The sequence below is a fragment of the Suillus discolor genome, assembly GCF_016758755.1.
Source record: "Suillus discolor strain FC423 chromosome Unknown F5147scaffold_1, whole genome shotgun sequence".
NCBI classification, from domain to species: domain Eukaryota; kingdom Fungi; phylum Basidiomycota; class Agaricomycetes; order Boletales; family Suillaceae; genus Suillus; species Suillus discolor.
This window is the reverse complement of record NW_024541248.1, coordinates 976,696-1,002,293: the sequence shown is the minus strand read 5'-3', so window position 1 is coordinate 1,002,293 and position 25,598 is coordinate 976,696. Positions and strand designations below refer to the sequence as shown.

Sequence of the window (25,598 nt, the reverse complement as noted above, 5' to 3'; positions counted from 1 at the left end):
GAGGAAATTCTTTCTGAGTTTGATTGAAGGCGAACAGTACTTTTTCATGTTTTCTTTCGCGACAAGCTTACGTACTCAACTTTGCACCCTGCATCGCCCATTCTCGTCCATTTTGATGTTATCAGGTCACCAAGCTTGTCATCATACTGGAAAATGTCCTCAAACCATTTTGGTCGTGACCGAGCGCTCCGAAGCTGGCGATAGCCACGGTTAGTAGGCCCTTTCAACGATCCGAAGCACGTTGATTACATTACAATCCCATCACAAAGCGATAGTACGTGCTCGAATCCAGGTATATTATCTGACGCAGCACAGGGAAAGCTAAAGTTACGGGCACCTCCAGGCGGGATTCGGTATTCAACTATTTCTCCAAGATAATCATTCTTTGTTGTATCCTCCCCTTCCTGGTTCCCTCGCTTCCCTGTTATATCCTCCCCTTCCCAGTGGTTCTCTCGCTTCCTTATTATATCCTCCCCTTCCTGGTTCCCTCGCTTCCCTGTTATATCCTCCCCTTCCTGGTTCTCTCGGTACTTCACGCTGGACATCTACCGTGTCATCATTAGACTCGGGACCGGAGCTAGCTCATAATTCAATCCCACTCACTCTCAACGGAGGCCTCAGCGATTGGGGAGGCAGCAACTCCGATGACGGTCAGCATCATTGCGACAGATATAAGAACAACAGATGAGACGCGCATTGTGAGGGAGCGGAAGATTGAAAGCAAATATTTCTGGGTTTGATTGAAGAAAAATCGCGCCTTTTATGTGTCTCGGGACACACGGTTACGAACTTAATGTTGATGCACATGCACATGTTCTGGGGATACTGGCACCACTAGCCACCGCCCACGCCTGCGGCCCTGAGTTCATTTTGAAGTTGTCAAACCAGCATTCTTTACCATCATGCTTGCAACCTTAATATCTGACAGACACTCCTGACAGTTTGGGTTGTGGCAGAGCACTGAGCGCAAATCGGAGGAAAACTTGGTGTGCACAATTGGTGATAGTCGAGCCCTTTCGACGATCTCAAGCCGAGGTATATAAATGGCATGTCAGTCCGCTAGTGAGACGATAGTACGTGCTCGAACTCCTGTATATGTCTGACGTGGCACAGGAAAACAGGAAAACTCCAAGTTACGCGAAGTTCCAAAAGGAGTTTGGTATTCAAATATTCCCTATAGCAGTTGATACGTTCACAATCAAACCTACACTGCAAAGATACTATTACAAGTACGTCCACGTCCCATGATGCTAATAACCAATTGCAACTGATAGTAATGCAGAATTCAGGACTAATCACGGCATTTATGGATCTGGCATCCTTGCTGTACAGAGCATCTGGCGCCATCTATCCGTGAGAAAGACGATTCGATTCTCCTTGAGACAGTCTAAACTCCCGACGAAAGAGAACAAATAAATTACAGGAGCATTTACTAAGAGCGGTGATCGTGTATCGGGTAAGGGATAAGTACTATCGATGATAATGGCTGATTTCTCCAAGCTAGCTAGACTCGGTAGGGATTATAATTAATATGGAATATTGATTATGGCGCAAACTACGTATAGCAAGTATTATCATGATTGTCAAGAGAATTCATTGCGGTGTCCTGAAAATTCCCAGTCAAGCTGAGGGTAAGCCATTTGCAGCTACAGTCACTGACGGCTCGGCAGGTGGCAAACACGAAGCGGCGCTAGCACTAGGACATGCACGAACCACTACTGTGTCATCATCAGACTCGGGAGGGAAGAAGTTCACAATTATGCTTACCTGTGGGGTGAGCATTGGCTCCAATGATACCCAGCATCATTGAAATGAATACAAGAACAACAGTCGAGATGCGCATCGTGAAGAACAAACAATGATGTGAGTTGAAAAATATTTGTAGGGTCTCACGAAGACGAATGGTGCTCTTTATGCATGTCCTGCACGCCGGTGCGATGCGATGAATCTGACATAGGATTTAGCACGGCGCCCATGTATTATGGTATGCGCTGCACGAGTGTAACCATAGGGGAGACCAGTGTGACTCGGGCCATGCATACTGTGATCAGGCTGAGAACTACACCACGGACGAGTCACCTCACCTCACTGGCCAAGTCATCCATATTTTCCGCAGCTTTGTACACCACGGACGAGTCACCCCACCTCACTGGCCAAGTCATCCATATTTTCCGCGGCTATGCTTGGTCGAAAGTGCATCATTTGGGCAAGGCCAGGCACGAGGGGGAATGTACACTGGATAATAAATATGGTCGGGCCCATGGCGAGGCCAATCTGCATGACAATCTGATACTAGCGACCTGATAGTACCGTGCGTGCCTACACCCTTGCATATTGCCTGATACAGCCCTTGAAGCGAATGCTGGTGTTGCGATGATCGATATTCCTGGTACGCGAGCAAGCTGAAACGTCGATGACCAAACCAGTGCATGGACAAAGCAAAGCGGCTAGTAAAATGTATCCGTGCAATATGCTATTCTTCGTGGTTTTAAAATATGAGTGGTAAACCGATTCCAGTAATTATATTGATATGACATGTACGCGTCCCTGGAAAATCTATAAATTAACGATGCTAGGGCGTTAGCGCCATCTTCCATTGGCTATGATTAATCATTCTCCATATCATCCGAGGGGTTACATCTCCCAACATCTGTTCCATCCTTACTACTTAGCATGGGTGCACGTGTTCAGACATATTGCTCAACGTTGAAACACCAGATAGTTATCAGAACGAAGTTTCGCACAAACTTCTCGTGCTCCCAGGCTGAACTACCAGACGAGTGTTGATGTCCAGTGCTATAAATCACTCTAAGATAACACATGACTGTACTCCTGGAAGGCAATAGTCACGTCGGTTTCTACTTCGGAGCCGGTCGCAAGTTAAGTTGGCGTTGAATTCTTGAACACTAGCAGTACAACGGATAAGGCGGCGTGGTCTCAGTACACAAATCCGCGCATTCCACAGAAATTGAAGGACACCGGGCCGCTACTAGTACTAATATAGATCAGAGATCCTATGTATCCTGTAGCAATGATGAACTGTGGTCACATGCAGTGGCAGCCACAGATCGGTGTACCAAGGTTGGAGACTAATAGCCGAATTTACTATGTAAAGCAAGAACAAAGCTAGTACATGTGCGAGAAAATAACTGTATCGAAATTATGACTTACATCAGTAAATTCACGCGTCGTGCTCGGTATCGGTTTGTTTTCACTATCATCATGATGGATTTGCAGTGTAAGGATTGCATAGTAGTATCCTCTACGCACGGCCCGCACCTCAAAAAGGAAATCATAGATTCTACCAGCGACGGTCCAGCGTTCGCAATAGTCCACGTGACTCACTGATGCGAACAAGCTTTACGCGAGTCACGCGGATACATTTCTTTTCCTTCTCTCATTCTTTCATCATCGTTTTCAACTCACATAACCGTTACACTCGCTACTTACATCAAACCCTTGCTATTATCGACCCTCGGACTCTTTCCTTTCGTCACAATTTCTCCATTTTCACTTTGCCGTACCGAAATCTATCAAAACCGCTACAAAATTCTCGTCATTCTATCCAAACCGAACTCTTTCATACCGCCACTCATTCAGTCTCTCGTACTCTCTCTTTTGCTCGCATTAGCCACCTATCAGGTTCAACGCCACTTCTCCGTTTCACCTAATCGTTTGGTCAAGCCATACCGAGGACCCTTACCGTTTCGCGTTTATATACAGTCCATGTACTCTCATATCTACCAGCGAATCCTATACTCAGACCCCCGCTCCAAGATCCTCAGAAAATCTTTAGAACGTATCTGTCTCGTTTCTCGTCTCATCATTTCTCTTGTTTTCATATCTAAATCAACTTTGCTCACATTCCCCTTCGAACTCAAGTAGCCGCCTTACATTTGCCAACCCTTCAAGAATCAAAATCGCTATATACAACCTACAAAATCTCCACTTCCGAGGAGTTCAATACAGCATCACGCAGCGTCAAACCCGGTTTTATTGCTTCTGGCATCGTGTCGGCATGGACCTGGGCGGCAACACTCTTACAAAGCTCCACAGTGACCTACGAGTATGGTTTATGTGCTGGCTATCATTAAGTGCTGGTAGGTTACGATTCAAATATTCGTTATGGCAATTCTCGCCGTGAGGGTTAAACAGATCGCACCATACTGTCACACCTTCCTCGAGATTGTTCACGTTCGTTTACAGCAATACAGCACACTTCATGTTCGCGACTTTTGGACTGGTCGTCAATCTTATTGTCTCGAGTATGTTACTCCTTGGTGGCAGTGCAGTTGTCAATGCCATCACTGGGATGAACATTCATGCCGCCAGCTTCCTCATTCCGCTTGGAGTCTGTATCTATGTCATCCTTGGGGGTCTTCGCGCCACGTTCCTATGTTGGTGATCGAAAATTCCTCATGAGTTAACCCACTGATTCAGGCTTATCGTAGGCGACTAACTCACAAGCTCCGATGGTGCTTAGCGGGCATCATTGCGACAGATACAAAAACAGTTGAGACACGCATTGTGGTTCTGAAGGACTGGGAACTTGGAGGAAAATATTTCTGAGTTTGATTGAAGGCGAACCGTACTTGTTTGATGTCTTTTCGCGACAAGCTTACAGGCTCAATGCATTCCATATGCTCTAAATACTCCACCGCCTATTCCTGCAGACTTGAGTGCATTTTGATGTTGTCAGGTCACCAAGCTTCGCCATCATACTTGAAAATGCCTTTAAATACTAGTTTTGGTTGTGGCCGAACGCTCCGAAACCGGTGACAGCCATGGGTAGGCCCTTTCAGCGATCCAAAGCTCATTGCTTACATTACAATCCCATAACGAAGCGATGGTAGGTGTTCGAATTCATGTATATTATCTGACGCAGCACAAGGAACACCAAGGTTATGGGCACCTCCAAGCAGGATTCAGTATTCGACTATTCGTCCAAGATGCTCATTCTTTGGTGTATCCTCCCCTTCCTGGTTCCCTCGGTACTTGACGCTGCACATCTACCGCGTCATCATCAGACTCGGGACCAGAGCTAGCTCATAATTTAATTCCACTCACTCTCGACGGAGGCCTCAGCGATTGGGGAGGCAGTAACTCCGATGATGGTCAGCATCATTGCGACAGATATAAGAACAACAGATGAGATGCGCATTGTGAGGGAGCGGAAGATTGAAAGTAAATATTGCCGGATTTGATTGAAGAAAAATCGTGCCCTTTATGTGTTTCGGGACACAAGGTTACGAGCTTAATGCTGATGCACATGCACGTGCTCTGGGGATGCTGGCACTAGCCACCGCCTACGCCTGCAGTCCCGAGTTCATTTTGAAGTTGTCAGGCCAGCAATCTTTAGCATTATGCTTGCAACCTTAATGACAGTTTGGGTTGTAGCAGAGCACTCAGCGCAAACCGGAGGAAAACTTGATGTGCACAATTGGCGATAGTCGAGCCCTTTCGACGAACTCAAGCCGAGGCACATAAATGCTATGACAGTCCACTAGCGAAACGATAGTACATGCTCGAACTCTTGTATATGTCTGACGCGGCACAGGAAAACAGAGGAAAACCGGAAGCTCCAAACAGAATTTGGTATTCAAATATTCCCTACTATTACAAGTACGTCCACGCCCCATGATGCTAATAATATTAACCAATTGTAACTGATAGTAATGCAAAATTCAGGGGTAACACGAACTAAGAGCGGGTATCGTGTATTAGGTAAGGGATAAGGACTATCGATGATAATGGCTGATTTCTCCAAGCTAGCTAGACTCGGTAGGAATTATAATTAACATGGAATATCGTTTATGGCGCAAACTGGGTATAGTAATGATTGTCAAGAGAATTCATTGCGGTGGCCAGAAAACTCCCAGTCAAGCCGGGGGTAGGCCATTTGCAGCTACAGTCATTGACGGCTCGACACGTCGCGGTGGCATGCCCGAAGCGTTAATCTCATTAGATCCACGAACTGCTACTGCGTCATCATCAGACTCGGGAGGGAAGAAGTTCACAATTATGCTTACATGCGGGGTGTGCATTGACTCCAATGATACCCAGCATCATTGAAATGAATACAAGAACAACAGTCGAGATGCGCATCGTGAAGAATCAGGAATAATAAACAATAATGTAAGTTAGAAAATCTTTGTAGGGTCTCACAAAGACGAATGGTGGCCTTTATGCATGTCTTGCACGCCGGTGTGATGCGATGCATCTGACATAGGATTTAGCATGGCGCCCATGCGCTGCACAAGCGTAACCATAGGGGAGACCAGTGTGACTCAGGCCATGTATAATGCTGAGAACTACACCACGAACGAGTCACCTCGCTGACCAAGTCATCCATATTTGCCGCGCTATGCTTGGTCAAAGGCCCTTTACTAGTGCATAATTCGGGTGAGGCCAGGCACGAGGAATGTGCACTGGATAATAAATATGATCGGGCCCATGGCGAGGCCAATCTGCATGACAATATGATACTAGGGATCTGATAGTAGTACCGTGCGTGCCCCCCGCACTCTTGCATATTGCCTGATACAGCCCTTGAAGCGGATGCTGGTGTTGCGGTGATCGATATTCCTGGTACGCGAGCAAGCTGAAACGTCGATGACCAAACCAGTGCATGGGCGGCTAGTAAAGATGTATCCGTGCAATACGCTATTCTTCGTGGTTTCAAAATGTGAGTGGTAAACCGATTTCAGTAATGGTATCGATACGATATGCATGATGCGTCCTCGGGCAATCTATAAAGTCGATGCTAGAGCGTTAGCGCCATCTTAACGCATTTCCATTGGCTATGCTTCTCCATATCCTCCGGGAGGTTACATCTCCCAACATCTGTTCCATCCTTAGCATGAGTATAAGTGTTTCAGACATGGTATTGCTCGACGTTGGAACACCGAATAGTTACCACAACGAAGCTTCGCACAAACTTCTCGTGCTCCCAGGCTGAACCACCAAAAGTGTTAATGTCCAGGGGTGTACTACTCCTGGAAGGCAATAGACATGCCGGTTTCTACTTCGTCCGGAGCCGGTCACAACTTGAAGCTAGGTTAGCGTTGAATTCTTGAACACTAGTGGCACAACGGATAAGGCGGCGTGGTCCCAGTACAAACATCTGCACATTCCGCAAAATTTGCAGGACGATCAGAGATCCTATGTCTCCTATAGCAATGATGAACTGTGGTCACATGCAGTGGCAGCCAGAGATCGGTGTACCAAGGTTGGAGACTAATGACCGAATGAAACAGTGGCAAAGCCAGGTAACAGCCGTAAATGGGAATCTATCGCTACGTAGTGTTATTTTTAGCTTTAATCAAATAAACTCAGGCCTCGGACTCCATGATCGATGATGCCCTGTGGTACCGAAGCCGAAGGAGGTGTTTGTGGAGATTAGATTTCTTTCAGACTGCTCGCACGTTTAGCTGCGAAGTCGACACTTTGACTTTGTCAAAAGAACAAAAGGCTCTTGCTGAGGAATGCATTAAGTTAAGGCTGGTCTGCAACTTGAAGATGTCATTCGTGTTCATCTCATGGACGACCACGAAATTCCTCTTATAAGCACTACCACTTCAAACTTGCCGACTTTGCTCTAAAGTCCAGCAATGCAGCGGCTGTGGTTAGTGCATCAATATTCCCAGAATCGCGGTACTCTGGCTATCAGTACGTTGTTTGCATTTCACCGTGACACGCTAACCAAAAGATTTCGGCCTGAGGATTTCATGCGCAAATAGATGTGGCCTAATTCTTACCTCCCTAGTGCCACAGCGCTCATTACCGCCAACACTGGTTCAAAAGGGCATTTCATGCTCGAGGGTGTTGAAAATTGCGCAGCTTGTAGGTGCTTTTGCTTTACATGGCGTTCTCAATAACTAATCATTGTGTACGTGTAGACTACCCGCGGACGCTGCGCGAATGGGGACGTCGCTTGATGCCAATGTCGACAAGACTTGATTATCGAAAACTACCCTAGTCTAGAAGACAAGGCCGATTTCGATACTTTCCAGTGCAAATGGCAATACCTGTTTGCATATGCGGGCGCTGGTTTTGCCAAAGGTTACCATGGCATGCTAACATTCACCCGTCCGGTAGGTTGTCATGCTTTTTTGATTGACTCTTTCCCTTGATTCCATTCATAGAATGACTGCCCTGCCACCTGCGACTGAAATCAAAGTGCATCACTGCCTGCGTTTTGAATCAGATTCGAATAAGGATCTCATAAAGATCGATGCCTGTGTACATAGGCTCTCGTGCACATTACTACTTTATTCCTCCGATTATTGCGCTAATGATGATCCCCCGCTTATATATTTGGCTCAGCTGCGCACATTTCGTTCTACTCTACTACTGTATCAATACATTGCATAGATCCGCGACATCACATCGTTACTTTCGCATCCATACACTTACCAATGTCTCTTATTTACGTACGGGAATACCATTGTTTTATGAACCACTAGTAGCCCTTGGTTTGACAACTTGACTTCGCTCCGAGCAAGGGTCAACTTGAAAGAGCTCGCTCCTTATCCTTCAGCTTCAACTTGACAAGTCACCCCTGAAGGCTGACTTGCCAGTTACCAAGACTTTATATCAACGAGTGGGCGAACGATGAGGGCATGTTAACAACAACGAGAAGCGGCGTATTAAGGCAGCGACTGCTAGGCAGGATGGGCGCGAAGGTAACGGATCATCTCCTGAATCTTCAGCACCTTCTGTTCCGTCGGCATCTGTTAAAAGCATAACATTAATAGTTTAATAACTTGCAGCCCTGTCAAAGCCCTGCAGGAGGTTACTCACTTCAAAAAAGTGGTTCATCCTTCGGCGCCTATCTTCACCTGCCGCTTCCTGAAGAGCGATGTCATCTACAAAAGGATGCGTACCGCCGAGATCTCGTCTCTGGTGGGAAGAAGAGCTACTAGTATTGGTAGGGGGAACCGCCCATTCCTCCGTAACGCCCCAGCCTTTATCCTGGTCGCCCGATGTCAAGTCCGTACCGGTCACGGTGGCAGCCCTGGGAATAGGCACATCATCTTTACGCCCCCATCCATCGCTCCCCTCTTCATGATTCGGCTTCCTCAAAGCTCCCAACATCCCCCAAACCTCATCAGAGGTCCGCCATCCGCCATTCTCCTCCATCATCTGCAGGAATTCCTCCATCCTTAGCACCTCACCCCTCTCAGCAGCATCCACCCCGCGGATCCAGAACGGCACTAGATCATACACATGATCCACGTGCGTTTGCATCTCCCATGTGCGTAGGCCATCGGAAGTTAGCGGAGGCTGTTCGAGGGTTCCCCAGCCGTCATCGTCCCGTGGTTGCCACCACTCTACATCGGAAATGTGTTGCGCGTGTTCGGGAGATGTATTCTCATGTCGAACTGCGGCTTGCATAGTTGTGAAATGGAATTGATTGGGGCACCTTGGGATGCAAATGTTGCAAGTCCATTCGCGGCGTGAGCCGTCGGGAGTGAAATCTATAAGCGGATCATGATCATGCGTCTAGGTACCGTTCAAGGTGAGGACGTACATTGATTCTTGTTAAATTTCAACTTTTTGGAATAACGAGGTGCCATGGGTTCAGATCGAGAGTACTCAGAGGATGATGGGATGATTGAGAAAGTGTGAGGGCTGCCTCGGAGCCTCTGGAAGATCAGTATAAATGTCCTTCAATTGGCCGTGTGTCCACAGACCAGGACTCCAGTGGCACAGTCCACAATTACGATGAGCAGCCGTATATATTCCGCATACGGAACAGCTTCGTATTTCCACTGTGTACGTTGCTAATACAAGAGAACCACGAGGACAAGCCAACAATATTGGTCATGACGAGATAGGAAGTCCTGAACCTCCTATTACTACGCAACGACAGCGTCCGAAAACTACAATGTTCTAGCTATAGATAATGATCATAAATATCTACGAAGCTCCGGGTAGCGGGTCCACCCAAGTTCCATTCGGCCAAAGGGTCACAGGCATCGTAAAATCACCAGCTGTACCATCCAGTGCGTACTACAAAAGAATCCACCAGTCTTTAGCCAGCGCAGAAAGTCCCTTAAAAGCACTTACAGCAAGCCTAAAGAAATGTGGCAAGCCAGCTTCTAGTGCAGCAAGTGAGTAGTTCAGTGCAGTGCCCACGTACACCTCCACATCATCCACGAGTAATGCGAAACCATTCCAGCCTTGCGTGGCAATGGCCGTAGGCATGCCGTACCAGCTAATGGTTTGGTTCGCGAGAGCAACGGAGGCGTTGTAGGTGGTGGAATTCGTGAGGAAAGTAGGCAAGGGAGAGCCAGTTGTCCCGCCGTCAACAAGCTGAACACTACATGAGCTATTGAGGGCATGCATAGTTAAAAGGGCATACATCAGCAGCGGTCTGCAGTATCGAGTCAAAGCCGAACGCAGCCACATCATTAAGGAACATTCCAAGGAGGAACCCTTGATAAATCGCTGAAAGCCTCGTTGGGAACCCAACACCAGGAAACAATACCATCGAGATGATGTAATGATGCAGTCTGAACTGCAGGCCAGGCAGCAACGCCAGTACCAGCGCCACGAGGCCTCCGATGATGTACCACCCAAGATAGTATGGCAGCCAGCCAGTCTTCCGAATAACACGTATCTGGTTGACCACCAGGACGAAAAGGATGAGGACAATAATGATAAGCGCTAGAACACCCCCCGGTTGTTGCTTGATATCAGCTGCGGTCAATCGATCAATAGGAATTTGGTCCATGGTAAGATTTGTAAGAACACCAGTCCAGTAAGGTGCAAGGTACCATATCATAGCTTCAAACGGAGCGTTTGCGAACAGAGGCAATGTAAACCTCACAGCAACGCGCCAGAATCCGTAGCAGACGAAAAGGGCAGGCAGGAATGCACCGAAGGCGACGTCCAGTGGAGGTGGAGTCGCTTGGGGCTGGGAGAACAATGCAATGTGCCAAAATCCAATGCAGACGAGGCACCACCACATGACGATAGCTTTGGGTCGTAATACGAGGAAGAGTAAACATGTAATAAGTATGTTGAAAGCGAGCGCCGGTGTGCGGAGGTCGGTGCAGTGAGTCAGAACATCTGACGGTGAGAATCTAAAGGACATTGGGAATACAGAGGGAAATCCGATGGAAGACAGTTTGAAAGCAGTTGTAGGTAAATAGTTCGTGAAATTCCCCACGAGGTTAACAGATGCACAACCTCCTGTCGAGTCACTGAAAAAACCGCTATGTAGAGAACACGTGAGTGAAGTCTGCAGCGTTGAAATGATCGACAACTTACGCCTGAACGGCAGAAGCGCAGATAAAACTATCAGCTCTATAAGTCTTCTGACTATCCCCACCTCCAACAAGTAGCGGTACAAAATCCACAGATTCATCGCCCACCACACGCGGGTTCTGCAGGACAACACTGTTACACTGCGCCGGGCATCTGAAATCAAAAGACGAATTACTGAACGGCGCGCACAAGCTACCGTCCAGACCGCATCCTGCGTCTCCTGTCCAGAAGACGGATGTACAACCGACAAAAGAGCTTGCAGGGATTGTATACCATTGTGCACGGACCAAAAAAGAAAAGGAAATGATATATGCTGCTACGAGGAGGACGAAAAGCCATGCAACGGTAAGTGGACGAGTGAATCGAATGATTGCAGGTTCGAGTGCGATGGCAAATCGGCGGCCTTTGAAGTTGTACGTGCGACCAAGGAGGGGCACAGGGTCTGCATATCGTGAATACTGGTAGTGAGTGATTCAAAACATAGAAACTCACTCGGAAGATCGACCTTCGGCCTGGGTCCCCGAATGTATTTGACCGCTCGATCAATAACATGATACAACTGAGGAGATCGTGCTCTAAATGAATCAGCGAGTCTTGAGAAACGAGTGGAGGGTGGTGGAGGATGAGGTGAGGCTCCTACTAGTAATGAGTCCGGACCATAGAGGCCTTGCTCTGAGGTCCCTGCCTCAAACTTTGATCTCTCCTCGCTTGAGTGGACTGTTGTCTCGCGAGAAGAACTGTTCCGGAGCTCTTGATCCATGAGAGCTCAGTTTGAGGCAACTGTCATGAAGAGTTGGTTGTGCGAAAAGACATCTGAGACGCACACTGCGCAGTAACCATCCAAAATTAAAACATCACCGATGCTGTCCCCTATATTATTACTTAATAGTTGATTATTAAGTAGCACCACAGCATACTTGAGCATCCTCATAGCACAGCTCAGATTGAGAGAGGAATGCATATGCGTAGATGTCATATGAGATTTGCAAAAGATCATTACCAAAAAAAAGTATGGTACCTTGCCGAGGCCATCAAAATATCGACCAGCATATCATCCTATATAGACCACAGGCAAAACTTCTCTGCCGCATATCCCCTACCTTTCTCCATCGTCTGTTTCATAATCGCCATCTTCATCCGATCCTTTTTCTTCTGTTCCTTCTGTGCCTTGCCGCCCCCGGTTGCGTGCCCAACTCGGCCGCCCTTGCTGCATTTTGATACTATCATTACTCGACCACTTTGTACCTTTGTAGTGGGCTGCCAGTGACATGATGGCTATGTGAAATTAATGAGAGACAACCTCAGGACATACATGCGAGAGGAAGGTGCTCACCATCTTCGTTCCTTCTGTAGAATTCACCCCATGATTTTTCTGATCTCTCGCTATCCGGGAACTACACCATCAAATGCACACGATCAATTCACCAAATTCAGCATATAGAATATGATAGTACTCACCTTTTCAAGAAAGCCTTCCCATCGTTCCCGACCTACCATGTCATTCCACCCCGGAGTGCGCGCAACATACCTGGCTATAATCCTCCAATCCGCAGGTGTGAACGAACCACCAATCGCTCCCATGTCTGCTTCGTCATTATCTGTCGTGGCGGAGGCATCGTGATTGCCACACGAGGGAGAAGGGGAGGGTTGCGAGGAAGCGACGCCCAGTTTGGATGCAACCATCTTAGTGTTTGGGACACGAGCAGCCGATTTTGTGCGACGAAGTATGGATGTTGTCTGGCGAATGACTTCAGTTTCTGAGTCTTCAACCGCATCGGATAGTGCGTTTGGAGAGTCCGAGTTTTCTTCGTCTTCTTCGTCCTCTTCCTCATCTTCGTCCTCATCCTCATCGCCCTGAAAGGAGTGCAGGATCTTGTCTGCAATGTCATGTCTGGCATGCCAGTGAGATGCCCAGGAAGGTGCGCTATGATGTGGGGCCTGTACAGGGTCAATATTGAACACGTGTTCAAGCACAACTCCCCACCTTTTCATTCAACATCGCACATAACTCTTTCTTCGTCAGGCTCGCATCCTGACTCAGCCTCCAACTGATAAATTTCAAGAAATACGCGCGATCCTCCTCTGTATACCTGTTCCCGTTTGTCCCAGCTTCGATTCTTGTTGGGGGCGTAGGGCTTCGCGACGGTGGACGGGGTAAAGTGATATCTGCTTGAAGCGGCATAAGCTTGGAGGGAAGGTTTGTTGGGAGTAGAGGTGCAGAGAGGGAGTTTAGGGTTGCTCTGGGGCGTTTTGGGGGACGGTAGCCCAGGGACTGAGTTGTGCTGATGGCGGTAGGTGTAGAGCGTTTGGGGGGTCGACTTTGTCGGAGTGGTGGGGAAGGTGAAGACTGTCTTTTCCGCGAGTCACGATCGCGATTGTTTAGAGGGGAAGCAGACTTTGTCGCGGAGGTGGATGCGCGGCTGGAACTGAAAGGTTTTTTGACTGCTTTTGATGTTTGGCTTTTTTCTGCTAGACGAGCGACGAGGACATCGAAGCGGTCGTGGTGGTCGAGGTAATAGTCTTTCCAAAGGTTGGCAGCGTGATTATTGACCTAAGGGAGTGTGATTAATGCATGTGCATGTTACGATTTAGTAGAGATGACACGCACACCATGTAACCCCTCCAAAGCTTGTCTGTACGTCTTCCCGGACTGCTTGCAGTCGAAAAGAGCTTGAGCGAGGATGGAATCGTCGTTAGGTGACTGGCCGACTGGAATTGTTAGGCGAAGAAAGTCCTGCATGAGTTGCTGTGGAACGACAGACGCGAGATCAAAACTCGGATTGGGGAACGCGTGCTGAATTGAGTTCACGTTCGGTGCAACTGGCACGTTACAATTTGGCTGTTGCTGCTGGGCCGTATGATGACCATTAATCTGCATGCTTTGCTGGTGCTGTTGCCATTGATGATTCTGGGGTTGGTGAGGATATTGGTTCTGGCTCATCGACGGCCAGTTTTGATGGTTGAGGATGCCTGTCATGCTCTGGTTGTAGAACTGGTCTTGAGGTCGACCGGTGTGGTGGGCAGGTAATCCATTCGGTATTGGGGCGTTCATTTAGGACGTACGCGACAGCGAGAAGATGAGTTCACCGTTGTTGACCCTGACGAGCCCACAATTTGAAAGTACTCAAATCCACGTGTCTTCATCACGTGCTATAGTCACGTGAGATTATCGCGGGGCACCGTAAAGTACTTGAGACTCCGAGCGAGAGCTGCACTCGGTCTGCCTTCCCGTTGGATCCGTCCGTCATGTCGATCTCTCGTCTTGCTCGTATTCCTCTCCGTAGTCCATCGCGCTCTTATGCTACGACAGCAGGCTTAAATGCCCTCGCACGTCCCAAGGCAGAGAATCTCAGCGCGACTTGGCAGGGTACTAGTGCAACTGGAGGTAACACCAAGAATTTCATTGGCGGCGCCTTCGTCGACAGTAAGACAACACAATGGCATGATGTGCTCGACCCCGTACGTCTATGTCCCAGATTACTGTGTAAGAGCAAGTGTTAATGATTGTCCGGCAGTCGACCCAAACACTGCTCACACGCGTCCCTGAGACTACCATGGAGGAATTTGACCAGGCAGTTGATGCTGCTAGTCAGGCATTCAAGTCATGGAGCAAGCAGAGCGTTCTCGCTCGCCAACGTTTTGCCATAGAGTCTGTCTTCGAGAAAGAATACCCACCTTACCAACACCTGACCCGCTTACGTTGCATTCAGACTTCAGTATCAGATCCGTCAAAATGCAGACGCACTTGCTCACAGCATCGTCCTCGAGCAGGGAAAGACCCTTGCCGGTACGTGTACCTTCTCGGTCCTTTCGGCATTCTCTCTAATCACTTCCAAGATGCTCACGGTGATGTCCTCCGTGGTCTTCAAGTTGTCGAAACTGCCATCGGTATCACCTCCAACATCGTTGGCGAGAAACTGGAAGGTTTGTGTGCTGTTTGAATTTTTGGTCATGGTGCTCACGTCGCCGCAGTCAGCAAAGACATGGACACAGAAGTCCGAAAGCTCCCTCTCGGCGTCTGCGCGAGGTCCGTTTTGAAGTATCCCACGCAAACATACACTTACCTCTTACAGCATTGCACCTTTCAACTTCCCAGCGTAAGCTCTTTTCTACACGTCCCTGGCTTCCCCTTACGTCCCTATTCAGAATGATTCCCCTCTGGACAATCCCCCTTGCTACCGTTACTGGTAACACCCTCATCCTTAAGCCATCTGAGCGGGACCCCGGTGCAGCCATGATCATTGCTGAGCTCTGTGCCCGTGCTGGTCTCCCCGAAGGTGTAGTAAACGTGGTGCATGGGACCGTGCCTGTTGTCAACAGAATTTGTGATCACGAGGCAATCAAAGCAGTGAGCTTTGTGGGGGGAGATCGCGCAGGAAGACATATATACGAGAGGTGAGTAGAACGAGCTAAATTATGATCTTCGGAACCATGTCGATGGATACGGCAGGGCCACGCAGAACGGCAAACGTGTGCAGGCAAATTTGGGCGCAAAGAATCATGCGGTAATCATGCCTGATGGTAAGATACCTCTCATTGTGTGTGACTGAAACTCACGTAATACACAGCAAATAAGAATCTTGCGCTCAATTCCATTATTGGTGCTGCATTCGGCGGTAGGCGTCCACCCTTTTAATGTGGACTGTGCTGACATGATCGTGCCTGGACAGCTGCGGGACAGAGGTGCATGGCAGTTTCAGTAGGTAAGTCGTGCGAACCTGCCGTTTGACACCTACGTTATGGTGCATCTGTGCATGTATAGCTGTACTCGTCGGCGCAGCGCAATCATGGCTCCCTGAGCTTGTAGAACGCGCATCAAAGCTAAACGTGAACGGAGGATTTGAGGAGGGCGCAGATCTGTAAGTACCCTTTCACCGTCCTCTGAACCTGCGCAACGCTGACCTGCACCGCACACAGTGGCCCCCTCATCTCTCCCGCCTCCAAAGCTCGTGTCACGGGCCTCATCGCATCCTGTGCAGACGAAGGAGGGCGAATTCATCTTGACGGGAGGAACGTTCAAGTTCCTGGGTACTCCGCTGGTAACTTTGTAGGTCCAACAGTTTTAGAGGGAACGGTGGAGATGCGGTGCTACCGGTGTGTATTATCTCTCATCCATGACTGGTCACAATCTGATACTCGTCGCTACACTCAGCGAAGAGATATTCGGCCCGGTGCTTACCGTGATCACCTCAGACACGCTCGACGATGCGCTCGACATTATCAATAAAAATAAGTACGGCAACGGTGCTGTGATTTTTACGCAGTCGGGCGCGACAGCTAGGAAATTCGAATCGGGGGTTAATGTGGGGCAGGTGTGTTTCTATTCTTTCATGCGCTGTGATGTTGGGGTTTTGGGTCACTGCTTCAAAGGAACTTGGACTGATGCTAATGGAATATCATCTCCTGCCTCTACAGGTTGGCATCAACGTTCCTATTCCGGTTCCTTTGCCTATGTTTGCATGGAGCGGTAACAAGGGCAGTGTGCTTGGTGATATCGGATTCTATGGGAAGAGTGGTATTAATTTCTATACGCAAAATAAGGTAAGTCTAATCAAGCCCTCTGTGTTTGAACTTAGTTGTCGACTTCATCTGTGCAGACCACGACGAGTCTCTGGCGTCAAGAAGATGCCATTGGCAACAAGGCGTCAGTTGATATGCCCACGCACCATTGAGCGTGCGAGCCATGGTCATAGCACGTGCTGTCCCGACCTTTTTAAACAGAAAGGAATGAAGATAAAGGAAAAGGATCACTTGTCTGTTATGTATTCATCACGCAATATTTCCATCATTAACCATCTGTATATCTCGCATCTTCATGTATGAAATCAAGTTGCTTTCTGCTCTGCCTATCAGTTCACTTCATTTGATCCAAATCACCTCGAACACAGCAGATATGCATATTTATATCGAGCTTGATACAGCTTCGTCTGATGGATCCACCAGTTGACCCCTAGTAGCTTAGCGATGTTTCAATCACATGCATCAGTCTGCGTCCTAACGACACTATGCACTTGAAGCGATCCACGTATGCACTTGGTGGAGCAAATTCCTGCTTTCGGTCTTCCGTATCGTCTACGTTCACGTGATACCTATCAGCTTTTGAACTTGGACGGCCGTGACTTCATGAACACCTGAAGTTCCAAAGCACGTATGCCCTCACCCCCGATCCAAGTCTTCCTCACGACAATCGCGTCGCAGGTCGTCGTAAGGAAGCGCCAAGGTTCGTACATAGACACTGAACGTGCGCAACGTTGATCTACCATCATATGAACCAGAATACATTCTTCGCATCCTCCAAACCAAGAAGATCCCATACACCTCCTATGATCTTGCCTCTGACGATGATGCCAAACGTTTGTGGAGGCGTAAGGCCCCGCCTGGTGCGTTCGATCACATCCTGCTCTGATACTGCGCTCATACTGCCTCTCGGACGGATTCGGCAGATAAGCAACAGCTTCCAGGTATACTTGTAGGCGGCAAATTTATTGGGGTATGCTCTTATCCACGCCTTCTGAACAGTACTCATCACAATTGCGCCGAACAGGACTTTGATGCCTTGTAAGCCTTCTCTCCTACCCCGTTGTGTCTCAATGGCAATTTACCCCATACAGCGAAGAAGCCGTCGAAACCGAAGGACTGGCTACCTTCTTGCGGCTAAATGAAAGCTGGGATGTCGCCACCGACGAAGATCGTCCGGCGCCCGAGGTCAAACCCGTTGGTGTGCCCGGGGCCGTCCCCATCGCGCAAATGACGCCGGAACATCACAAGCCCCGATTCTTTCCCCGTGACCCAGATACCCCATTGAAACCAGTGAACAAACACGAAGGCAACTTTGATGTAAGCACGGAGCTGGAGGGGTACGGGTTGCAGGGCGTAAGAGTCACCGATGACGATTTAAGGTTGTTAGTCGAAGAGCTTGGGCTTGAAGGAGACGATGCAGAGGATATGGTCAAGAGTTTGGGTGGTGGTGGGAATGGAAAGGATGCTCCCAAGAAGGGTGGTGAGGGTGATGAGAAAGCAAAGGCGAAGGAAGCGACAAGTACAGACACTAGGGACGCGAGTGTGACAAAGGAGGACAACAAGTGACCCTTGTGGTCTGATGTATTATATCTGCTTGATCTATATACCAGTCATGGAAGTGGAACGAAAATATTAGCGTCTGGAATTGGTCTGGAAGGTGCAGAACTCTGCCGGCCGGATGTGGTTAGGTTACTTGTGCATAATTTTCCTGAATGCGAAATGATAAGGCATATAACGTCGAGTTCCTTCTTACAGTTTGCTCATCGGCATGTTGACAAGAAAGCCACCATCGAGGGCAATGGTCGCACCGTTCACGTATGCACCAGCCCTGCTTGCCAAGAACAGCGTGGCCCCTGCGATGTCCTCGGGCGTACCAAAGCGATTCGTCGGGATCTGGTTGATGATGATGTTCCCTGCAGTTTCAAAAAATTGGGCCGTCACTGTAAGATTCAAGTCAATGAAACGACAAAAATACAAATGAACCATGATGGATTTACTCTTGCTTTCGAACGCACCTGCAATGTCGACGCAAGTCGGTGAATTCAGAGGGGAAGTGAATGAAAGAGCGGACTCACCACAGGCTATGGTATTACTGACTATGCCCTCGGGCCCAAGGCGGCCGGCGAGGTGGCGACTGAGGTGATGCAGACCAGCCTTGGCAGCAGCATAGGCATATGTGTCATGATCGGGCACACCGATGCCCTCGACCGAGCCAATCTGATGGGATCAAAAGTTGATAGAAGGACATCTCCGAAATTTCAAGATGCACCCACATTGATAATACGTGCCGGATCATTATATACGGCCCCTGTCTTGCCATCTTGAGCTGCGCCCGCACGTAATAATGGCAGCAATTTTTGCATCAGAGTGAACACACGTTGCAGATTCAGAGTGAGGACCTTTGAAAACCCCTCATCCTTTGTTGTATGATATTCAGCGAGACAAACAAAGGCGACAGTAAATGACGCACTGGGTATTGGTCGATAGGCTCTGCCCATGTTGTCCCCGCGTTATTGATGAGGACATTGAGAACGGATTCTCGCGCGGAGAGTTCTTGCACGAACCGCTCCACTTCAGAGAATTTAGACATATCAGCTGGGATTGCGGTGCATGAACCTGGGCCACTGGATCCGAGTTCTTCTGCGGTGGCCTGACATTCCTTCGCAGAACGGGCCGAGATATAGACCTATTTCACGGCGGTACGGAGGTCAGGTGCCTTCCATGTGCCAGGAGGTTGTAATACACACCTTGGCACCGTTCCTCACGAATGCGGAGGCAATCTGGGAGAAAAAAACTAAGTCCTTACCACCACGCGCAGTTGAATTTTTGGGACACACCATTTTCCCAATCCCACGAGAACCTCCTGTCACGAGAACTACCTTCCCTGCGACAGCGAAGAGATTTTCGACGTGCAATGTGGACATTTAAGCGGTACGGTCTGTGCTCAGAGTGGGTGTAGTAATAATGGAGTCTGTAAAATGGAAATGACGACACGTCCTGGTGGCTCAGGTTGCATTCTTTGTTAGTCAGTACTAATAGTGGCAATTTTTCAGGGATGAAGAGGTACCGAGACATGTGGAGCATGTGTTTCGCGGACTTTGAATTTCTCTTGTCTACCCTGTGGTCGATTCTAAAATGTCGTTGTCAATGTCGAATTCAATTGACCTTGCGGGCCGTCCTCTCGTAAATTACTTACGCTCTTCATTTGACCACCACCGCGTTTCGCATGGTACTTGTCGCGGAGTATCCTAAACCTTACCTTGTCATGCAATCCACTAGGCGCCTTAAGCGATTTCACATTCGGATATCCAAGTTTAAATAGCAATGCTACATGGAAAGGTTTACTGGGAATAATACATGAAAAGGTTTAGCAATACTACGTAGGTTGGCGAACAAGGTGGTATCTCCCACATGCGAAGGTTTAACCGACGCGATGTTCAGAGTCCGCGTAAGCAATTTACGAGAGGACAGCCGTAAGGTCAATTGAAGTCGACATTGACGGTGTGCAGCACTGAAATTACAAGACATTGAGATTGTACCTACTACTACCAGCGACAGAACTATAACTATAAATACAATCGTCACGGAAGTGCCAACGAAACATGTCCGTGCAAAACAATTACAGTCCGAGAAGAAACATTTAAGGTTCAGAATCGTATAAAACATCTGAGGCTCTTGAGCGACGCCGGCGCAATGGTTGTTCAGAGAACGTAACCGCAGGAGGCATATCAATCGGGACATCCTCTGTTTTATATTCCTGGGATACCGTTCAGCATACAATTCATAAAACTCGACAATAGACGAACGCTTGGCGAATCGTTTTCATTCTTTGGGGATAACTTTCTCCTTTGCCGCCTCTTGCGGTATATGCGCTCTTTGGCGGCTTCTTCGGTCAGCTCACCAGATCCGTCGTCCTCACTTGGGAAGCGCCACTGAATTGCGGGAAGTATGCATGACGCAAGCACAAGAAGAGATATCACGAGAAAAGTGGCAGATGATACAATAGCAAAAGTGACTGGGAAGCGTGTCACAAGCCCCCTATACGGTAGCAGGCCATAAGGTTCAGGTAATGAAAACGGCGACAGATGTGCTTACCGAATTCCGTGGTGCTTGACGGCCCCTCTCAGGAATGCAGAAACAACACTTAACTCTCGTCCTTCACCATTGCCAAGGGCCCTCCATCCATCCCTGCGCCCCAATTCCACTCTGGCGATAACGCGAGACGCGCCGGGTGCGTGCGACTCAAGGAAGAGAATGTCAAGGTTGACTAATTTTGGCGACGACCATACTCGGCTTTTTGTAGGTGGTAGAACTATAGCCTGGGATGTGTGAGTATCTTCTCTGCGGCTATACCATTCAGTACCTACTGGCTTCCTAATTGATGTCAAGGTTCTATTAGAAGGCGTCGAGAGCGTCAAAGTAGTCATGAAGTTCCCTAGGGCAAAATTCGCTTCTGATGCTGGTATAACGAGGTGCATGGAGATATCATAGAGTTGGCTAGGTACCAGAGATGGTAACGATATCTCAGCATACGGCGAAGTACCATCGCTATAACGAAACAAGTACCATGAGCAACAGCCGAGCGGCTGGAAGAGACCTCACCCATATTGCAGATACAGAGGAGACTCCCACCCTACGGCGACATTCTTCCAAACGTACCAGCCAGAGAAAAGGGAGAAAAGTATGATAACTGGAATTAACGCAAGACATACGAATAATGGAATCAGCTGAGGTGCTACTGGGCGAAAGAGGTTCATGATGAACCGAATGGCACTAGATATGGCATTTTCGAGCCAAGAATACTCTTCATGCTGCCCTTCATAGAAGGACTTGGAGTCCTCAGGCTCGACCTTGGCAGTTGGTGTCGATGAAGCCATGGCATCACGTTGAGCACGCCTGTTCGAAGACTACTTGTTCGAGACCGGAATGGGACATGTTACCACGTGACCACTCGCGCAAATATTTTGTTCTTTATCTCGTTACATCTATAGCAGCGGACTGTCAGGAACCCTCTTGTCCTACCGTCGTACGCTCATGCTCGAGTACCAGATAAACTTACTGATTGATTCCTCTGCTCATTCAAACTAGATGGTGCCGGGTATCCAGACTTTACTGGGCGCCAATCCATCCGCTGACTCCATAACCGTGTTTTTGAAAGATCTCGTTCAACACTCCAACACGAGCTTGACGGTTCCCGATGTGAAATCATATTCAGATGCAGTCTACTTCAACTACTATCCACTAGGGATCAGCTTCCTCTTTATCCCTCAAAATGGGTACAAGCCCACCGGAGGGCTGAAGCTCGAGGACCTTCAAGTTGATTCATTAGTGCTTGACAGCATTAACATCTACAACACCCCAAAGCCTAAGGTGACCACCACAAAAACATCTACATCCAGTCGAATAGCGGAGCTCGCCTTTTCTACCTATTCCATGTCAAAGTGGAACCTATCGCTCTCACCTGAGGCTTCGGCGTCCAACGAGTCCTCGATCGAGATCTCGCTCACATCAAACGGTAAAGATTTCGTCAGCTGCCTTGGAGAACCTGATCGCAAAGGCGGTGGTGCTGGACCTTCATCTGGATCTATTGGCATTTGGTGTGAGTGGTTGAAGCACGGAATTATGGTTGAATTCGGAGGGGATGAAGCCAGAGGACCGCAAGCTTGGGAACGTGGCAAGGATGCCATATGGAGGGTCATCACAGTATTTGCTCCAAAGCAGGAATAGACTAGAAGGTAACATCTTATGCTACTGAGCGTTCTACTTTTTGCTGATCCTAGGTGGCAGAAGGCTAAATTTAAGTTAGTCTCCCATGGGCAGACCATAGAAGTTGCTTCTGCTTCACGGCGTGCTCGTCAAAGGAAGTTGCACCTGACGCATCCAGATCTGTATGATAGCGTGCCTCGTCCTTTCTCTCATGATAATAATATTTTTTTCGAGCTCAGGCAAGACCTAGGACCTGTGAGAAACCGTCATTGCATCCCCAGTCACTTGTTCCTTGGATCGGCATTCGATTACCGCAAGGCCATGGGTAGAGACTGAATTGCGTACCCGAGGGGCTACTGCCACTGAAATGAAGGCGGCGACCAGAGCAAGTGATAAGTAAAAAGTCCTTTCCTGCTTGGAGGTAGAGATTATATTGACTATGATTATACAAGAATGGGTTTTCGATATCCAAATCTTTCGTCGAGATCGATGATATCGATTAGCGTCAGCCAAACTTGAACGTTGCATGCGCTGCTCGTTATATCTCAGTGTAACCATAACATCATGGGCATCCAGTCATTCCATCTCGATGATTCTGATTCTACAAAAATGGTCTTGGGGATTTCCTGTTGACAAGTCGGCAGTCAATTTCAAACGTCAGCGCGTCAGCAAAGATCAACGTCCATGTCAATATGAACTTAAGAATGCACCCGTGAATGGATCGTGTGAAATTCTGGCCGCACCAAGAGTACTGTGAGATCGGTTTAATGTTGAGACATATAAAGCGATGTATTATACGTAGAGTCTACTGATTAGCCTCGTCAAGTCTCATTTTATCCGTCATGGCCGCGCCTCCCGAAGTGACCAACAAGAATCTCACCGGAAAATATATTATGGTTCGTCTGCTCAAGTTATGTACGTCATAGCCACGATTCTGATGATGACCGTGACAGAACAAGTCACTGAGCGACGACAGCGATGACATCCTCAAGCTCCAGGGCCTATCTTGGTTCAAGCGACGTGCCATCTCGATGTTTACATTGACGCTTAGCGTCAAGCATTATACAGACGAGGCCGGCGAGCACATTGACGTCGAGCAGACTCTGTCTGGCGGTATCAAGGGCTCGAATGAAGATCGCATCCTTGATTGGGAGGAACGTGGCGATATCGATGATGTTTTCGGTGCTGTGATCGGAAAATCAAAGAAAGTCAAAGTTGAGGAGGTGGAGGATGAATTCTTGAAATCTGGCTGGACGGAGGATGCGGCAGCTGAAGACGGGTTGGTTCTTGCTGTAGACTGGAGCGATACTTCAAAAACTGGCATGGAATGGAAGGCAGAAATGGTACGACTTTATCGCTTCGTCTTACTCGTGTCGCTTATATTTTTCAGACGTGGGGGTTTGAAATATTGAATGGCGAGAGGAGGCACGCAAGACATTTGAAATTTACATCATCAAATAAAAAGGATGGTCCCATCCTCAAACGCTTGTATTATGATTACAGTGAGTCATTTCTCGCAGTGATCTATATACTTTGACATCTTTCTCCTAGTCGGACCTTTATGAATGTACAATAAGAGCTGCTATGGCGAACGTTGTATACGTTTAACTTTATTTGTTCGAGTCCTCGAACTTGGGGTCTTGATTACCCCAATGTTGCCAAAGACACCAAATCTAGGGTAATCGGGCATGACCGAGGTCATGACCGGTCCCTTGCTGAGATCTGATGACAAGAACAATTGTCGTACCATTGTCCAAGTTTTGGTAATTTACGTTGATGGCTCTCGTGTGTGCTGATCACAAAGGCTCGGCAGTCAACTGCGCGTCCCCGAAGTAAGTAATAACTTGACTTCATCAAGCGTTTAAATCTCGTTTTAGAACTCACGCTATTCTTAAAGGGGTATCACTCGGTCAAGGGTCGTGGCCCGGGGATATCGAGTTGATAGGATCCTTATCTCGTTCCATATGAAATCAAGGCTTTCTACTCGCAATATAAGAAGGCAAGGCATCATGCCCTTGCTACCTATTGTTTTCCACTCATTTACGATCTTTTCTAACCATGGCTTGTCCTGACACCGTTACGACTAAGAATCTGTCAGGAAAACTCAGACTCGTGGGTCTTTACTTTGATGCACTATCGCATAACGCTCACGATATATCGCAGAATAAAGCGCTGAGCGACGACATTGATGAAACCTTGAAACTTCAGGGCGTTGGCTACATAAAGCGCACTGCTATTGCCAACTTCACCCTTACACTGGAACCCACCCAAACCACGGACGATGACGGTGTAGAGGTCGTTCATGTTAAACAGACACTTTCAGGAGGCTTCAAGGCTCCTGCAGACACTCTACTTTTGAATGGTCAGGAGATTTCCAAGGAGGATTCCCTCTTCGGACATCTGATCGCCAAAAGTTGGCGTTCAAAGGTCGAGGATCTTGATATTGATTTCTTGAAGGAAGGTTGGTCGGAGGATACCCTTGAGGATGGCCTCATTGCCGGTGTCGTGAAAAGTGACACCGCCAAGTCCGGGAGGGACTGGGTCATAAATGTGGTGCGTTTGATGGGTTCGGTCTAGTGGACATAGTGTGATCTTAATGATCTACGCCAGGTTTGGGGTTTCGTCATCCTTGAAGGTGTCAGGAGATTTGCCCGGCGCTTCAGATTCACCACGAAGGAAAGGTCTGGGCCGATCGACGTCAAACTGTACTACGACTATGGTGGGTACCTCCCATCCTCTTACTTCCTAGTACGAACTAAGCTTTTCCTCAGTGGAGTGAGCCTTTACAAGAACAAATCAAACTCTGTCTGTACAATGTGTATAATGAAGTTGCATGCAATTGATCGATTTATCCTTGCGTTGGGTCTGAGGGAAAAAAAATCAAGACGAGCACATCTGTTTGAGTTCTCCGCGATAAGCTGTTGAATGAGCAAGGTCAACAATAATATGTATTAATCCAGCAGCTTGGTATGCGACAAGTCTTTTCTTTGATTAGTATGGATCATGTCGATTTTTACCGGTTCACGGACTGACACGTACATACGCTCATGCGGTTGGCTGAAAACTTGAAGCACTGGACTCTTTATTGTAGCGAGGTC

At 48.1% G+C, this 25,598-nt stretch overlaps 14 protein-coding genes across 14 annotated transcripts; 8 read left to right on the top strand and 6 right to left on the bottom strand.

The window, feature by feature from the left end:
- Positions 1-4,213: 4,213 nt before the first annotated feature.
- Positions 4,214-4,624, top strand: F5147DRAFT_663075 (uncharacterized protein). Its single transcript, XM_041434848.1, has 2 exons — positions 4,214-4,393; positions 4,465-4,624. Exons 1-2 carry the CDS (start codon positions 4,223-4,225, stop codon positions 4,567-4,569), a joined length of 276 nt encoding a protein of 91 aa, XP_041300107.1. The 5' UTR covers positions 4,214-4,222; the 3' UTR covers positions 4,570-4,624.
- A 1,255-nt stretch (positions 4,625-5,879) lies between these two features.
- Positions 5,880-6,105, bottom strand: F5147DRAFT_766626 (uncharacterized protein; the record flags this gene model as incomplete). Its single annotated transcript, XM_041440789.1, has 2 exons — positions 5,880-5,980; positions 6,030-6,105. 2 exons carry the CDS (start codon positions 6,103-6,105, stop codon positions 5,880-5,882), a joined length of 177 nt encoding a protein of 58 aa, XP_041300106.1.
- Positions 6,106-6,974: 869 nt separating this feature from the next.
- Positions 6,975-8,171, top strand: F5147DRAFT_647171 (uncharacterized protein; the record flags this gene model as incomplete). The annotated part of the gene is made up of 7 exons (XM_041433181.1): positions 6,975-7,057; positions 7,148-7,268; positions 7,336-7,503; positions 7,568-7,668; positions 7,766-7,842; positions 7,954-8,093; positions 8,145-8,171. 7 exons carry the CDS (start codon positions 6,975-6,977, stop codon positions 8,169-8,171), a joined length of 717 nt encoding a protein of 238 aa, XP_041300105.1.
- Positions 8,144-8,622, top strand: F5147DRAFT_7400 (uncharacterized protein). Its single transcript, XM_041439454.1, has one exon. The coding sequence runs from the start codon at positions 8,234-8,236 to the stop codon at positions 8,486-8,488; it is 255 nt and encodes an 84-aa protein (XP_041300104.1). The 5' UTR covers positions 8,144-8,233; the 3' UTR covers positions 8,489-8,622.
- F5147DRAFT_663071 (uncharacterized protein) lies at positions 8,346-9,800 on the bottom strand. Its single transcript, XM_041434847.1, has 4 exons — positions 9,533-9,800; positions 8,803-9,479; positions 8,584-8,732; positions 8,346-8,528 (listed from the first exon to the last, which is right to left on the bottom strand). The coding sequence occupies exons 1-3, from the start codon at positions 9,576-9,578 to the stop codon at positions 8,664-8,666; spliced, it is 792 nt and encodes a 263-aa protein (XP_041300103.1). The 5' UTR covers positions 9,579-9,800; the 3' UTR covers positions 8,346-8,528; positions 8,584-8,663.
- F5147DRAFT_7440 (uncharacterized protein) lies at positions 9,750-12,202 on the bottom strand. Its single transcript, XM_041439647.1, has 5 exons — positions 11,767-12,202; positions 11,278-11,716; positions 10,367-11,222; positions 10,072-10,317; positions 9,750-10,014 (listed from the first exon to the last, which is right to left on the bottom strand). Exons 1-5 carry the CDS (start codon positions 12,032-12,034, stop codon positions 9,922-9,924), a joined length of 1,902 nt encoding a protein of 633 aa, XP_041300102.1. The 5' UTR covers positions 12,035-12,202; the 3' UTR covers positions 9,750-9,921.
- Positions 12,203-12,370: 168 nt separating this feature from the next.
- Positions 12,371-14,326, bottom strand: F5147DRAFT_563059 (uncharacterized protein; the record flags this gene model as incomplete). Its single annotated transcript, XM_041430652.1, has 6 exons — positions 12,371-12,549; positions 12,608-12,668; positions 12,733-12,860; positions 12,996-13,212; positions 13,259-13,825; positions 13,883-14,326. The coding sequence occupies 6 exons, from the start codon at positions 14,324-14,326 to the stop codon at positions 12,371-12,373; spliced, it is 1,596 nt and encodes a 531-aa protein (XP_041300101.1).
- A 165-nt stretch (positions 14,327-14,491) lies between these two features.
- On the top strand, positions 14,492-17,187 carry F5147DRAFT_663056 (methylmalonate-semialdehyde dehydrogenase). Its single transcript, XM_041434846.1, has 15 exons — positions 14,492-14,733; positions 14,790-14,923; positions 14,985-15,061; positions 15,112-15,198; positions 15,247-15,301; positions 15,348-15,371; positions 15,421-15,669; positions 15,725-15,795; positions 15,843-15,890; positions 15,945-15,977; positions 16,037-16,133; positions 16,192-16,368; positions 16,427-16,586; positions 16,690-16,815; positions 16,872-17,187. Exons 1-15 carry the CDS (start codon positions 14,521-14,523, stop codon positions 16,944-16,946), a joined length of 1,626 nt encoding a protein of 541 aa, XP_041300100.1. The 5' UTR covers positions 14,492-14,520; the 3' UTR covers positions 16,947-17,187.
- A 167-nt stretch (positions 17,188-17,354) lies between these two features.
- F5147DRAFT_7291 (SH3-binding, glutamic acid-rich protein-domain-containing protein) lies at positions 17,355-18,452 on the top strand. Its single transcript, XM_041439349.1, has 5 exons — positions 17,355-17,494; positions 17,550-17,654; positions 17,718-17,764; positions 17,819-17,832; positions 17,886-18,452. The coding sequence occupies exons 1-5, from the start codon at positions 17,425-17,427 to the stop codon at positions 18,358-18,360; spliced, it is 711 nt and encodes a 236-aa protein (XP_041300099.1). The 5' UTR covers positions 17,355-17,424; the 3' UTR covers positions 18,361-18,452.
- F5147DRAFT_7365 (uncharacterized protein) lies at positions 18,452-19,827 on the bottom strand. The gene is made up of 6 exons (XM_041439434.1): positions 19,632-19,827; positions 19,542-19,574; positions 19,265-19,480; positions 19,068-19,211; positions 18,870-19,011; positions 18,452-18,809 (listed from the first exon to the last, which is right to left on the bottom strand). Exons 1-6 carry the CDS (start codon positions 19,716-19,718, stop codon positions 18,544-18,546), a joined length of 888 nt encoding a protein of 295 aa, XP_041300098.1. The 5' UTR covers positions 19,719-19,827; the 3' UTR covers positions 18,452-18,543.
- Positions 19,828-19,953: 126 nt separating this feature from the next.
- On the bottom strand, positions 19,954-21,745 carry F5147DRAFT_663046 (uncharacterized protein). Its single transcript, XM_041434845.1, has 5 exons — positions 21,397-21,745; positions 21,162-21,342; positions 20,890-21,113; positions 20,601-20,832; positions 19,954-20,551 (listed from the first exon to the last, which is right to left on the bottom strand). Exons 1-5 carry the CDS (start codon positions 21,669-21,671, stop codon positions 20,435-20,437), a joined length of 1,029 nt encoding a protein of 342 aa, XP_041300097.1. The 5' UTR covers positions 21,672-21,745; the 3' UTR covers positions 19,954-20,434.
- Positions 21,746-21,790: 45 nt separating this feature from the next.
- F5147DRAFT_7252 (uncharacterized protein) lies at positions 21,791-22,654 on the top strand. Its single transcript, XM_041439106.1, has 2 exons — positions 21,791-22,529; positions 22,582-22,654. Exon 1 carries the CDS (start codon positions 21,883-21,885, stop codon positions 22,519-22,521), a length of 639 nt encoding a protein of 212 aa, XP_041300096.1. The 5' UTR covers positions 21,791-21,882; the 3' UTR covers positions 22,522-22,529; positions 22,582-22,654.
- Positions 22,655-23,253: 599 nt separating this feature from the next.
- On the top strand, positions 23,254-24,074 carry F5147DRAFT_7221 (uncharacterized protein). The gene is made up of 4 exons (XM_041438896.1): positions 23,254-23,396; positions 23,454-23,843; positions 23,891-24,002; positions 24,052-24,074. The coding sequence occupies exons 1-4, from the start codon at positions 23,343-23,345 to the stop codon at positions 24,063-24,065; spliced, it is 570 nt and encodes a 189-aa protein (XP_041300095.1). The 5' UTR covers positions 23,254-23,342; the 3' UTR covers positions 24,066-24,074.
- Positions 24,075-24,437: 363 nt separating this feature from the next.
- Positions 24,438-25,365, top strand: F5147DRAFT_7223 (uncharacterized protein). Its single transcript, XM_041438904.1, has 4 exons — positions 24,438-24,612; positions 24,664-25,053; positions 25,111-25,219; positions 25,272-25,365. Exons 1-4 carry the CDS (start codon positions 24,559-24,561, stop codon positions 25,277-25,279), a joined length of 561 nt encoding a protein of 186 aa, XP_041300094.1. The 5' UTR covers positions 24,438-24,558; the 3' UTR covers positions 25,280-25,365.
- The last annotated feature ends 233 nt before the right edge of the window (positions 25,366-25,598 follow it).